Source organism: Apaloderma vittatum, unplaced genomic scaffold (assembly GCF_000703405.1).
Source record: "Apaloderma vittatum isolate BGI_N311 unplaced genomic scaffold, ASM70340v1 scaffold18388, whole genome shotgun sequence".
Lineage (NCBI taxonomy): Eukaryota > Metazoa > Chordata > Aves > Trogoniformes > Trogonidae > Apaloderma > Apaloderma vittatum.
Window position 1 is genome coordinate 743 of NW_009731436.1, and position 15,214 is coordinate 15,956.

At 38.1% G+C, this 15,214-nt stretch overlaps 1 protein-coding gene across 1 annotated transcript; it reads left to right on the top strand.

The window, feature by feature from the left end:
* Positions 1-646: 646 nt before the first annotated feature.
* POLK (polymerase (DNA directed) kappa) lies at positions 647-14,513 on the top strand (the record flags this gene model as incomplete). Its single annotated transcript, XM_009875189.1, has 9 exons — positions 647-862; positions 2,544-2,668; positions 2,852-3,018; positions 4,702-4,734; positions 6,527-6,623; positions 7,865-8,036; positions 8,885-9,826; positions 14,234-14,285; positions 14,429-14,513. Coding segments are annotated over 9 exons (1,889 nt in total), but the record flags the coding sequence as incomplete, so codon positions are not given.
* Between the last annotated feature and the right edge of the window lie 701 nt (positions 14,514-15,214).

Genomic DNA, 15,214 nt, shown 5'->3' on the forward strand with positions numbered 1-15,214 from the left:
TCAAGGATACAGTACTACTGCAAAGCATTATTAGAATAGAAGGAAACAAACCAGCATAGTCCACTGATGTGTAGTTGTGTGCCTTTTAATAATTCTCGCCCATCTTTGTTCTTCTGAAACACAAACAAGCACTCAAAATTTGAAACCACAGTAGTAAAGTTTGTGGAGTCAGACAAAGGGCTGCTGACATTCTACCATAATTGCAGTTGAAAACAAGATCACCAGCTGATGATTCTAGAACCAGATATTTCAGAACCCTAATTTTCTTTGGAAAACATTGAAAAATATTCTGCAAAAGATTTTTATTTCCACAAACATAGGAGGCATCTGATCATCACTGTGATATTAAACCAAAATTTTTGGCATTATTTTTGATGTTTTTCTGCTGCTACAGCAACAGGCCATTAAACCTTACTGCTTTTCTGGAAGCTGTGTCCAGCCTCCTAGCCAATTCTTCCAATCTCAGCCAGGCTGAGATCATATGAATAACAAAGCATTTATGACTCTGCTTTCCTGAAACAAACAAAAGGCAAACGAACACCCCCCATGCCCCCCCACTAATGAGCTCTTTTCAGCCACTACAGAAGGAAATCAATAAAGTATATGTGTTACATGGATGGATGAAATGTTTGTGTTTCTAACGTAGGTAAAGGTGGTGTAAATATGTCTGCCAAAATTAATGAAGATGGATACTCTTCTTCACCGGTGCTGTTTGAAGACGACACGTCTCTGGTGGATGACCGTGCTGAACAAAGAGATCAGTCTGCAGAAAATTCGGTTGTCTTCGGAACTTCTGCAGAGGAAGTTGTGAAGGAAATTCGCTTTAGAATTGAGCAGAAAACTCAGCTGACTGCTAGTGCAGGTATTCAGACACATATGAGTAATAATGATGCTCTGTATTTTCACTATGTCTTCTATTCTATTCTCTGAAGGCATTAATTAAGATTTTGGCATTGCCACAGCATTCCTGTGCTGTAAAGAAATGTGCTTTCTATGCAAGTCTGCAAAGACTGTGACTTCCAGATGTTTCAAGAGATATTATGGCTATCGTAGCCACTCCTGGCTTTTGTTCTGTTGCTTTTTAATCATAGAATCAATTATATCATCTTTTTGCTTCTTTCTTCTTGAAATATAAGTAGCATGAAAGAGTGACCAGTGTGCTCAGGAGCTAATCTTTGCACTTCTGGTTGTTTTAGTGCTTAATGCCAATTGTTTTCATAAGCCAGTGGTCATGGTGAAATCTGTCATTGGTTGCTAAACTGCTGTGAGTTTGAATAGCAGATCTGCATGTTAGTATTTGTAACAGTTCTCTACACTGTTCCTTGCTTAAGGCAATACCAAAATTCATTACAAAATTAGTTCTAGGGAAAGTAAAGTGTGTTGAACTGAATAAACTGTTCACTAACTTTTTAATATTTATGGTTCAAATTTTATGTCTTTTGCCTACAGGCAACCTACCTGTAAGTCTCAACTGTTTTGATAATAATCTGGATTAGGTCACTAAAAAAAGTGTATGTCCCTACCCATTTAGTTTGGATGACATCCAAACTGCTTTGTGAACCAGGTCAGTGAGGCATCAGGGGATGCTGAGCTTTATGAAGCAGGTGCAGAATGGCAGCAAAGCGTTGAATGTACGCAAAAGTAAAGGAAGAGGTAGTAGGAAGAAGCAGGATAAGACCCACCCCCACCTCCATGTGTGTTATCTCATCAATATAGCATAATAATAATTTTGTTCTACTGCAGTTTTTTCTTCCTAAGTATAAGTTAGTGTTTAGAAAACCAGCATAGCGTCAGGGATGTTAAGCCCCCAAATTAAAAAGTTAGAAGACTAATCAAAAAAATAATGATAATTAATAATAAATAGAATTACTTCTGCCATCTTGAATATGTTATATCTATAAGCAAATCAAAATTCAGACCTCTAGGGCTGTAGTGCTAAGGCAATTCCAGAATTCATCTGTAAAAAGTTATTTTGATAGGAAAGAGCAAGCCCTCTTCATCCTTAGTAGTGTTCCTGAAATACATATTTTTCAAAGTGACTACTTAGCAGTGGTAACCCACAAAATACTCTAATTTGATAGGTTTTCTCAAAATTTATTTAGTCTTTTTACCAAAATACAAGGAAAAAAATAGTCCTTCTCATTAAGAGTTCATTATAACTACTGTTGTAAACATTTCTTTTTGTCTTAACAAAATCACCAACATAAATCATTCAGTCGTGTAACTGATGTTATTTTTAAACACTTGATACTCAGCCCCTTCGTACTGATGAGTGCATGTTGTGTAACCCTATCCTGAAACAGTAGGTGTGCTTTATCAGTTGCATCTATTGTACTTAATCTACCACACATATTTATGCTCTCACGTGTTAAAAAATGCTTTTGCAGAGTAGTGAAATATCTGCTTATCAGTTATTGTCATGCTTTTGCTTGTTTAGTCTTTTGCAAATGTGCATGCTACTGATGTGCTTTTAAATATTGGGACAGTTGAAATTAAAGTCTTCTATTTTTTTTTCAATAGAGGGGGTTTTGTTTCTTTTTCAGGAATAGCTCCGAATACAATGTTAGCAAAAATGTGCAGTGATCGTAACAAACCTAATGGGCAATGCAGAATTGCTCCTGAGAGACAAGCAGTGCTAGACTTTGTAAAAGATTTGCCCATTAGAAAGGTAAGAGATGCCGTGACATTTGCTATGCAGTTGTACATGACCCTTATGGTCTAAAAACAAGATTTCTGCTGAAGAAGTATTCTTTTTTAGGTAGTCTGCTGAGCTGTGTTTGATTTAAATTGTTCTTGATGTTGGATCCACAAATGGTGGGTTTCCAGCATATTGATACTTACTCTTTTCCAGGTGCCGGGTATAGGAAAAGTAACGGAGAAGATGTTAAAAGCTCTTGGAATTGTGACTTGCTCAGAGCTTTACCAGCAGAGGGCACTGCTTTCTCTTCTTTTTTCAGAAGCATCTTGGCGTCATTTCTTGGATATTTCCCTTGGTTTGGGCTCAACACATTTGGAAAAGTATGTTTTGGGCTTTCTTCTCCTACAATTACATTTTTCTAAGTATTGTGTATGTTAGCTACTGTACATTTTAAGACATATTTTATTGACATATATTATGAAAATTTGGCTTAAATACATTCAAAATACATTTTGAAAGATTTTTGATACCTTGTTATACTTGTGGCTAAGATACACACAACAGCCAGACGTTAAAGAGCAAAACTTTGTTCAGCCGTGTCTAATATGTGCAATCCAAAAGGTGTAGTAGAGAAGTTGTGTGTAAGTGTTATCAGGAAATTAAGCCTGTGACACTTAGGATAACCTCATAATTACTAAAATAGCTAAAGAGAAATGAGTTATCCTAAGCAGAAGTGTCCCATCCTGTTTCTGCCTGTTTTATTATTATTATCTGATTGTAATGAAAATAACATTGGTATCTAATCTTTTCTGTTGGTAAATTGTTTTATTTATAATGAAAGCAAGTGAAGTTTCCGATCATCTTTCATGTTTGTGTACATATTTGTAATACTAGCTTGTGAATTTGGTGGAACAGAACTGAAGATTTTTATATCCTTTTTCATATCTGTTCCTTCAGTTTCATACTACTTTAATGGCTTTTCAGCTTCCTGTTTGGGACAGGAGAAATCAGTCTTACTACTGAATCCATGTTTTCAATAATATGCATCATTTCCAAGTGTGTCCTGGATACAAATATGGAACACTTTCTTAATAAAAAGCCATAGCATTTTGCTGTTTGTGTAACCAAGAGTCTTAATTTAGGATTGAGTCCTGTCTTTTAAATATTTCTTCCTTAAATACACTTCTTCCCAAAGTGCTGTAATTCTATTTTTAGATGACTTGACAATTATGTGGTTTTATTAGGCATTCCAAAGTGTCTTATGTACTTCTGAAAGACATATTCTCTATTATTTCTGTTACTTCTCTGACAGTAAGAAATCTTAAATTTTTCGTTTTTTCCATTTGACTACAAACCCATATATACAGTTAGCAGTTTGTAGATCAGTAATGTGCCAGCACAAATATTTGGTTATTTTTTCCTTTTTCCTTTCAGAAGTAGGTTGACTTGAAACAAACTATGCAGTATACCAGATTTGTTATTTCCAATATTTGGAAACAGAAGGACCTGAAAAGAAAAATGCTCTGAGGAATTCCTTATATGCAGAAGAGTTGTTAAACAATGCCTAATTAAAACTGGAAAGAAAAAAAAGCCTTAAAACATCACCTTTAGCGTGTGCAGTATTTTAGACAGAAAGTGAACTAATTCCTCAGATAATATTCAACTATACATAGTATGTTCTGGATTTTAATAGCAGTACTTCATAGTTACAGCTAGGTGAGACAGCCCAGGATTTGTAGTTAGTCTTCTTTGTAGATAAGACACCTTCTGATAGGAGAGAGGAGTTTTGTTGGATTGTTGTGGGGTTGTTTACAAACTTTATTTTTAGACAACTGTGGCTGTTCTATGTCTTTACTTGATCTAAAGCAGTTTAAGTTTTTTGAAAAACATTCTCTGCTTCACAGTTGCTTAAACTTGACATACAAGATTTGTAGAAAAAGTTAAAATCCAGATTTTATACAAGATACTGCTGTTAGGTGTTGAAGGATGATTTGTTGACTCAAAGTTTACTGAAAAGATAATGGTTCTAGGTAAAGTCAATATAATTGTTTTTCTTTTTAAAGGGATGGAGAAAGGAAAAGTATGAGCACGGAAAGGTATGCTTCTTTAATATTGAGAACCATTACAGCAATCACTAAACCTACTTAATGACAAATAGTATATAATTTCAAGTTTGGTTTTTTGTTTGGGTTTTTTTAACTTGGCTTCAGAATACCACGGAGGTACATCTGTCAGTTTGTGTTTTCTCTTTTATCATCATCTGAATTTCCTGGTGCCTTTAACACACTGAGGTGATTTTTAAGCCATAATATAGGGTGGAAATGTGCAAGTGCTTGCATTCTTTTGTATGTTCTAGTTTAATGTCAGTATCAGTCTAGAAGCCTGCAGTCACATGCAAAGGAAGTATAGCATAAGGTATATTTGCAAAGCAGACAATTTTATCTGGTTAACTAAAATTGATTACATTTCCTAACTTTTTACCAGTGTAACGTTCTTTAAGAAGGTGTGTGTTGTTTCCGAAAGTTCAGGTTTTAAAACTGAAATACTGCGAGAAGAATCTGTAGAGCACCGTAATAATTATTACTACCATTATGCATTGTCTCTTAGAAAAGAAGATAAGATCCTTATTCCTGGTGAGACTTCATAGTTATGGTCTGTTAAGTAAGCCCTATAAAGTTTGGTACCACCAAAGCTGAAATTTTTATGGCTGTAGTCTTGAGCTGGTTTGCAGACAAACAAATGATCTGGGTAACCTGTTGTACCTTTCTACTTTTCTTTCTTCCTTACTTTTTCCTTCTGGGAAATGGTTTTAGACCAGACATGAAAATGGGCTGCTGAGACACATGAAACTAGTTTGTGTAGAGGGAAGATTTGAGTCTGAAGTAGCATTTTCTCTATCCTGCCCCTTGCAAACTTAGAACTTTTACAGCTTCGCAGTTACTGCAGCATTGCAATGCTATAAGTCACGGCAGCATTGACAGGAAAACAAAGTTACTGCTTGGATGATGGCATGAAACCTGCTGTAAAATATCCCAGTAGTTTGGCAGCATGCAGACATTCTCAGGAGAATGTGAATCATAAGCAAATGACATTTCCATATGGTCAGGTAAATCTGAATATAACTTAAAGATGTAAAATCCAGGGTAACTGGACTTTATACTGGTAAATATAAAGCTCGGCATGAAACAATGGATCTGTGAGGCCTTTCCAAAAGTATCTGGCAAGTGTAAGATTTGCTTCTTATTTATTTTAATACCATTCCCAACTGAAAGTTGCCTTTCCTCTCATGCTATTACTAAAAAGCAGATGCATGACAAAAAAATACTGTAATTCCCTTGCTAAGAAGCCATAGCAAAGGCGGCAATGTTTTTGGCAGAAAGATAGGTTTTCCTCCTCTGAGGCTGGACATAATTACACTGGCTGGCATCTCTTTCTTAGCATCTACATTATTTATTTCTGATACTTGGCTCTGATGTTGACTTTGTAATCCTTACTTTCTTATGATGGTACATGGCACTATACAAAGGAGATTAAATACAAATAACTTGGCTGGCTCCATGACTTCAGATAGTGTTAGTATTCTCTTTTGCAAATATTTAAGCATTAATCACCTTAAATCTGATACACTTTCAAAGAGTGCATGAAAAATTGAAAGATAAATTATTTCATTATTGGATGAGCTTTGCCAACATTTTGAAACACAAATGTGCGCAATTCTTGCTGCATAATGTTTATGTTAATATTCATTTTTTCTTGAAGTAAACTTTCAAACCTGTGTAAACTTATTTCAAAGTAGTTTTGTTTAACTGTGCAAAAAATTCTTTTAGCTAGTAGCCACTGAATGAGTTTGAGGATTCTTACTGAAATAAGATCCTATCTTTATCTTAGAACATTCAGTGAAATAAACACAGCAGAAGACCAATACAGCTTGTGTCGAGAACTCTGCAAAGACCTTGCTCAAGAGCTACAGAAAAAGGGACTTAAGGTATTTATACTATCTTCTGTTTACATGCAAAAAGACATTTTGCACTTAAACCCACTAAATGCAGCATTAGTGTTAATGCTTTCAGCAGCAGCAGCATCTGTTATCACCATGCAATCTATCTTCAGAAATCTCCATCGTTTAATTTACAGGTGTTTACAATGATTTAAGCAGCATTTTGATACTCTTCAGGTGCCTATCTAATAATATGCAAGGAAAAAAAATAAACTAACAAAGTAATTTAGCACACAAACAGTTTATACTAAAAACTATGATTATAAGTAAATAATAGAGCTGATTGTCTATGAGCTGTGCTTTCGTGAATCATGTAACTAACGAATTTAAAATACTTCCCTCCAATATTCATACAGGATCCAGTCAATAGCCAGCAGTGTAGTTTAAGAAGTTTGCGTATCCCAAACTTGCTGACAAATTATTCATAACAGTCATTGGTATGAATGGTAGGAACAGTCCCTGTATTCCTTCCTCCCAGATTTCTTTTTCTTATCCTGAAAGAAAAATTCATAGTTTCTTTAGAAGTCTATGGTAAAGCAAAGAATAACACTGAAGACATAAAAGAATTGTGATTAGTCTTCTTCAGCCATAAAAGATTGTCTCTGAAGCTGACAAGTTGAAAGGGAAATCGTGAGCTAAGAAGGACAAAGGAGTAAGCTTGCAAAGGCCCCAGAACAAAAATAGTGCCATTTATTTACATTTGGATGAACACACTAAATCACAAAATGGTTTGAAAGGATTTGCCAGGGCAATAGCAATGCTAAACACAGATGCTGCGTGTGGCTCTGATAGCACTGTGCAAGAGGAAGAAATTCTCAGCAAATCCTTAACTGGATTATGTGCCTTTAGTATTTTTCCCAGCAAAGTTATGATATCTCACACTGAAAGTTTCCAAGTGAGGAAATATTTTTTCTGGTAGCCAGGATAGCAGTAGTGACTGTAGTCAGAGAATGAAATCTATTGAACAAGCACTGGTGGCAGCTGATCGGCTTGGAGCCATAGCCCAGTGACCAAGTTCAGAGAATTTGACTTTAGGAGCGGTTTAGAGGCAAGTGCAGAATCTTGCAGACAAACTCTAGTCAGCGCCCCTTGCTGTACACAGATAAGCACACAATTTTGACTATGGCTTTAAGACCCTTATATAGATCCTACATAGTAGTAGTTTCTATGAATGACATTCTTAACCTTCCTTTCTTTTTCTATTTTCTGTTTTGTTTTTTTTGGCCTAGGGTAAAACTGTTACCTTGAAGCTAAAGAATGTGAACTTTGAAGTAAAAACAAGAGCTTCAACTGTGCTGTCTTCCGTTTCTACTGAAGAGGAAATATTTGCTGTTGCTAAAGACTTGTTAGGAACAGAAATTGATAGTGTTGCTCCTCGCCCTTTACGGCTAAGACTTATGGGTAAAAAATTCAAATTCATTCTGCTTTTTTTCAGAGTTAGATCTTATAGCGTATCGAAGTAATAGACCATACTCTGAAGTAAAATCGGTATAAATGGTTTTATGCTTCCTTCATTACCCTAGTAGTTCTTGCAAAGTGAAATAAATCTGGAGTGCTGAATGCTGACTCAGGAATGTTTTACTAATTGAGGTTGTACTTTTCCTACCACTCATTGACCCTGGAACAACATACACATCAGCACAAGAATAGAATCTTAATATATAGCAGTGTTTAATTTGCTGCCTTAAAAGAGCATTTAATTTTCACTGCAGCAACAGGTAGTTTCTGTCCATAATCTCTTTCAGAAACAAATGCTTTAAATAAAATTGCTTATGGATTTGAAGATGCTGTGTTCTGGGAGGAATCTGAAAATTTCTGTCAAAAGTAAACTTGTGTTTTGGTTCTAAGACTCTTGTGTTTCAGGTGCTTATACGTTCTGCTTGAACCATTCAGTGATATATAAAACATACTTGTCTATGACATTAGAATGTGCTGAAGGAAAACGTATTTTGGTGGGGAAACTTCATGCAAGACTCTTCAGACTGAATTCTGTATAGCTTTATTGAGCTTAATGTTATGGTGCAATCAGTTAAAACTTCATAGGTATTCAAATTAACGATATAGTTGGACAAGTTCTGATAAAATTGTGTGGACATTGTGATCCATTGTTAGCATTTGCAGGTAGTATAGCTTCTCTTTGGAGATAAAATGCACTTTTATTGAGAGGATATGTACCTCAAAGGATGTTAATTATGAATTGTATCAAATTCTAGTAAAATTGGATTTATAAGTTTGGTTTTCATCCTTAGGTATACGAGTATCAGGATTTCTAAGTGAAGAAGAGAAGAAATACCAACAAAAAAGCATTACAGGATTCTTAAAATCAGGAAGAGAAATTAGTTTTCTTAGACTTCGACCAGAGAAGTCCAACCAAGAATATTTCACAAAAAATTCAGAACCATCTCCCAGAGGGAGTTTTTTTGATAAAAAGCGAGCCGCAAGGCAACTGAACAGTGAGAATCTTTCTCCAAATGAAACTGTAGGTAAGCAGCTCTTTCATGAGAAGAAATCATCAGCAAATTTTTTGGAAGAAGCAAAGAAAGTCACAGACTTTCAGAATTCTAATGTATGTAAGGCATTCACCTGCCCTGTCTGCTTTGAGGACCAAAGCAGCAATAATTTGGAAGAGTTTAACAGGCATATTGATGAGTGTCTCAATGGAATTCCTGTTAAAGATGCCATAGAAATATCCAAGAAGGACAACTCAAGAGCAAATACACTTAACTTCTGTCCACAATTTCAAAATAAAAATGATGAATGTAAAAAAAATAAAACAGATCAATTAGTGGGAACAGAGCAGTCTGCAAGTAGATCTGACAACTCTACTAGCAATAGCACAGAAAAATTCACTCAGGTAATATCTGATAAACCTGACAGTGAAAGACAGCCCAGCAATCTCAGTGATTTTGAAATGAAACTGTGTCTCTTCCCAAGAAGAATTTCACAAGACAGTGAAGACTGTTTTGAAAAGACCAAACATACAGAAGCAACTAGTTCATCCTGTTTATTTGAAGACAAAGAAGACAGTGTTTTTGTTTGTCCAGTTTGTAATTCAGAACAGAAGACCACTAATCTTGTGTCATTTAACAGTCATGTGGATGTCTGCTTAAATAAAGGTCTTATCCAGGAGCTGACAGAAAAAAAAGATTTTCCTATGCCGTCTTGTAATACAGAAAACTCAAATGGAATTGGTGAGTATGCATGTTAGGATATGTATGATTATTCAAATTATCTGCTTGCAGGATCTTAGAATCATTTTGGTTGGGAAAGATTTTTAAGATCATCAAGTCCAAGCATTATCTAACTATGCCAGGACCACTCACTGTTCCTGAGCACCATATCTAGATGGCTCTTAAACACATATAAAGGTGGTGATTCCTTTTCACTTGAGCTCATTTCCTCTCATCCTGTTGCTTGTTACTTGGGAGAAGAGGCCAACACTCTCAGGTCCTTTTCTGCCAGGCAGCTCTCCAGCCACTCCTCCCCAAGCCTGTAGCGCTGCCTGGGGTTGTTGTGGTCCAAGGGCAGGACCCAGCACTTGGCCTTGTTGAACCTCATACAACTGGCCTCGGCCCATTGATCCAGCCTGTCCAGATGCCTCTGCAGAGCCCTCCTGCCCTCAAGCAGATCAACACTCCACCTAACTTGGTGTTGTCTGCAAACTTACTGAGAGTGCTCTCAATCTCCTCATCAAGATCATTGGTAAAGATATTTACCAGAACTGGTCCCAGTCCTGAGCCCTGGGGAACACCACTTGTGACCAGCTGCCAGTTGGCTTTAACTCCATTCACCACAAGTGGTGAATCCCATTAACCATCCAGCCAGTGTTTGATCCGGAAGAATGTGCGCTGGTGCTGGCCTTTAGCAGCCAATTTTTGTATGAGAAGGCTGTGGGGAACCATACTGAAGACTTTACTGAAGTCCAGGTAAGCAACATCCACAGCCTTTCTCTCATCTACCAAGCGAGTCACCTTGTCATAGAAGAAGATCAAGTTCATTAGGCAGGACCTGCCCTTCAGGAACCCACGATGACTGGGCCTCATCACCTGCTTGTCCTGTAAATGGTGTGTAATGGCACTTAAGACAATTGTTCCATAATCTTCCCTGACACCAACGTCAGACTGTCAGGTCTGTAGTTCCCTGGGTCCTCCTTCTTGTAGGTGGATGTCACATTTGCTAATCTGCAGTCAGTTGGGACCTCCCCATTTAGCCAGGACTGCTGATAAATTATGAAGAGTGTCTTGGTGAGCCAACTCCTTCATGCTCTTGGGTGTAACCCATATGATGCCACTTCCTCTTGGATTATGGAGGTCCCATTCTGTTCCCCCCCCATCTTTCAGCTCAAGGGGCTGGGTACCCAGTAAATGACTAGTCCTGCTATTGGAGACTGAGGCAAAGGTGTTAAGTACCTCAGCCTTTTCCTCATCCTTAGTCACTGTATTTCCCCCCTGCATCCAATAGGAGGCGAAGTTTCTCCCTAGTCCTCCTTTTGTTGTTAACATTTAAAGAAGCATTTTTAACTGTCTTCTATGGTAATAGCCAGACTGAGTTCCAATTGGGCTTTGGCTCTTGTAATTTTCTCCCTGCATAGCTTCACTATGTCTTTGTAGTCCTCCTCAGTGGTACCTCTTCCAAAGGCCATAGACTCTCCTTTTGGTCCTGAGTTCCAGCCAAAGGTCTCTGTTCAGCCAGGCTAGTCTTTTTCGCTGCTGGCCCTTCTTTCAGGACGTGGGAATGGCCTGTTCCTGTGTCTTCCTTCTGGAAGAGTGTCCAGCCTTCCACATCTCCTTTGTCCTTCAGGACTGAGTCCTAAGGGATTCTGCCAATCAGTCTCTTGAACAGGCCAAAGTCTGCCCTACAGATGTTGCTAAACCCCTTTCTCACTTCTCTGAGATTCAAAAACTCTACTGTTTCACAATCACTATGCTCAAGACAGCCTCCAGGCTCCTCCTGTCTCCTGTAAGTCCTTCCCTGCTAAGAAGCAGCAGGTCTAGGAGGGCACCTTTTCTAGGTGGCTCCTTCACCAGCTTGTGTGAGGAAATTATCTTCACACACTTCAAGAACCTCTAGGACTGTTCCCTCTCTCTGCTGTATTGTATTCGCAGCACACATCTGGGAAGTTGAACTTCTGCACGAGAACAAGAGATAGCGACTGTGAAACCTCTCCAAACTGCTCACAGGGTATTTCATCAGCCTCATCAACCTGACTGGGCAGTCTGTAACAAACTGCCACTGTGATACCTGCCTTGTTGGCCTTCTCCTTGAGTGTTACCCATAGACACTCAACCTCTTCATCACTAAGTATTAGATGTTCATATCTCTCCCAGTCATAGAGGGCCACCCCACCACCTCTCCTTCCTCACCTACCCCTTCTGAAAATCTGGTAACAATTAACTGCAGCATTCAGGTTGTGTGAGATGTCCCACCTTGTTTCCATCATGGCCACTATATCATAGTTCTCTCGCTGCACAGTGTCATTCTGCTTGTTCCCCTTGCTGCGTGCATTGGTATAGATCCACTTCAGCTAGGCTAATGGTTGTGCTGCCTTTTTGGAGGGAGAATCCATAACTCCCACCAGACCATTCCTAGACACTCTCATTGTTATGAGCCTATCAGCTCTTATGTCTTTGCTGCTACATGGATCACTTAGCATACTGTGTCCAGTTTTGGGCTCCCCACTTCAAGAGAGACAGGGACCTACTGGAGAGAGTCCAACGGAGAGCTATGAGGGGAATCAAGGGACTTGAACGTCTCTCCTGTGAAGAGAGACTGAGAGAACTGGGGCTGTTTAGCCTTGAAAGGAGATGGCTGAGAGGGGATCTTATTAACATATGCAAATATCTGAGAGGTGGGTGTCAAGAGGAGGGGGGCAATCTCTTCTCAGTGGTGCCCAGCAACAGAACAAGAGATAATGAGTTTATGTTGGAACACAGGAAGTTCCACCTCAACATGAGGAGAAACTTCTTTACTGTGAGGGTGACAGAGCACTGGCACAGGCTGCCCAGAGAGGTTGTGAAGTCTCCTTCTCTAGAGACATTCAAAACCCGCCTCATGTGTTCCTATGTGCTGCCCTAGGGTATCCTGCTCTGGCAGGGGAGCTGGACTAGATGATCTCTGGAGGTCCCTTCCAACCCCTGACATTCTGTGATTTTATGATCTTGCACTGCCACTGAGATGGCTGACCAGGACCTTACTTACCTCACTGTCCCAGAGGTACCAGCTTGCTGCTCCCATGCTCCTCTCTAGCAAGCACAGTTTTATCTCCATCCTCCTTTGAGTCTAGTTTAAAGACTTTTCAGTGAGCTCCACTGGCTGCTGCACCAGGATCCTGTTTCTGCCTTTGAGACAGGCATTCCCCATCTGATGACAGCAGGCCTGGTGTCTTGTAAAGCAGCCAGTGGTCAAAGAATCCAAAGTCCTGCCAATAAAACAAGTTGCAGAGCCAGGCATTGATCAGTTAATCGAGTAATAGTATACTTTGAACTTTTCAGGGCTTCAGTATTCTTGCAACAAGTCCGTTTGACTAAGGCCTGTGTAAGAGTGAACATTTTTATTTAAAAAATAAAAAGTAATTTTTCATGAGAAACCAGAATTGTGAATGTGATGGTAGTTAACACAATGCATTCTCTTTTGCCACAATGGTGTTGTAGGACTTACTCCTCATTTCTGTAAACTGTGTGTTTGCTGTCCCCAACTATGTTCAGAAAGGTATTTGAGTGAAAATCAATCCAAACATCTTTAACCTAGATTCTTTAGAGATTCAGTTGACAGAAAAGTTCCATCATGTTGTGTGCTGATAAAAAACAAGTTATTGAACTAAAGCATAGAGGTAGGAACTTGCAGGCTTGGTTTATGACAGTTCAAATATATCACATAACTGCAACTATAACATCCCACACCAGTAGCTTGTTTACTGAAGTAGTTTCTTTTTTGATGAAGAGTTAATCTTTGTACGGATTAGAGGACATGTGCAAGTAGTCAACTGTCTTTCCTAAAAGTACCTCATCCCTAATGTAACTTCAGAACTTTATAAGAGGAAATTAAAATAGTAGAATCATAGAATGGCCTAGGCTGGAAGGGACCTTAGAGATCATCTAATCCAAACTAGTGTGGTTGAATTATCAGAGCATAATTAAGACTGACAGTATATATCTTTTACAAAGAAAATTTTACGAGCCCTTTTGTTGTTACATGAGCAAACAGACCTTGTTTTAAATTAAAACCTTGCTGATGGCAAAGATTATTTTCCCCCCTGCAGGATAAAAAAACCTAAAAATAGAGTTTTCAATGACTGCCTTGAAAATAAACTACATTATGCTGAAATATTTCTGAAAACTTTAACGAAGTTCACATTAATGCCTTAGAATTCAATAAAATAAAGGCTTTTTGGTTTTCTCCTTTAAAAATGTTAATACTCAAAGTGTAGATAATAAAAATTTTATCTGCTCCTTGAGACACATTGTATTTGGTTATATTAAAAAGGAAAGAAAAGCTTTACCCAAAAACTGTTCTTTGAAAGTTCTGCCATGTGTTCTGTTTCTGAAGCATTCTTTCTGTGTTGAGGTAATTAATTTTTGTTGTTTCCAATTACTTTTCAGGAGGTTTAAGCAGAGGACAGCAATGCACAAATCCATCACAAGGAACAAAAAGGTAAAGTGATTTTTTAAAATTTGAGTATACAGTTAATTTTAAATAATACAGTTTAGGGAAATATTCAGTGTTTTAGAAGTTGTGTAGGTATGCATTGTACATTTTAAACTCTTACTGTTTGTGTTTTTTTTTTTTAACTTTAGATCTGGACTAGCAACTTCACAGTCAGTATCAAAAAAGGCCAAGTCAAGCAATCCCAAGCATACAATTGAAATGTTTTTTAAATGACTGTGTAGCAACGTATTATATATGAAGTATTTCATAATATTTTAAAACTGCACATTAATTTAACATCGGTGATAGCCTGGATTCAGGTGCCTGTCACTTTGGAGTCACTGCAAGTGTAAAAAAAGTGACATTTGAGGTGGAAGAGGAGGTACAGTTGAGTAAATTTTTGGGGATTTTTGAGAATAATACTTTTTTTTTCCCAGTTGTTTCTGAGAATCAAAATTCACTAGCACTTTGACTTTCTTTATATTGAGCATGTGGAACTTTGCTGGAGTCATGAGCAGCCTTATGAATTCTCTCTGCTGTTCAACAAATAGAACAGGGAGATTAGAGCTGCTGTTGAGAAAGCCTGAGGGCTGTAGGAATCATTGGGTGGGGTGCCACACTGCTTAATGAAGGCCCTCTTTCCACACCTGACCTGCTGTCTTCTCAGTTAGTTTTGTTGGCCATAGTAGCCATGGAAGCACAGGCTGACACTGCCTTTGACAATTCCACACCTCGTTTAATTGTGGCATTAGCTCTAGTGTGGTAACAAAAAAGAGCTGAGATTGCTCAGTTGCTTCTTCTGTCTTCTCAGTGCACACAGTCTCACAGTTTCAAAGGAAAAAAGCAAAAATTTAGAGCACAGTCAAGCTTTCATTCTTGTCCCTGCAAATTACTTCACTAAGAGGTAATGTACCAGCCCTGAATGACTTAATGTG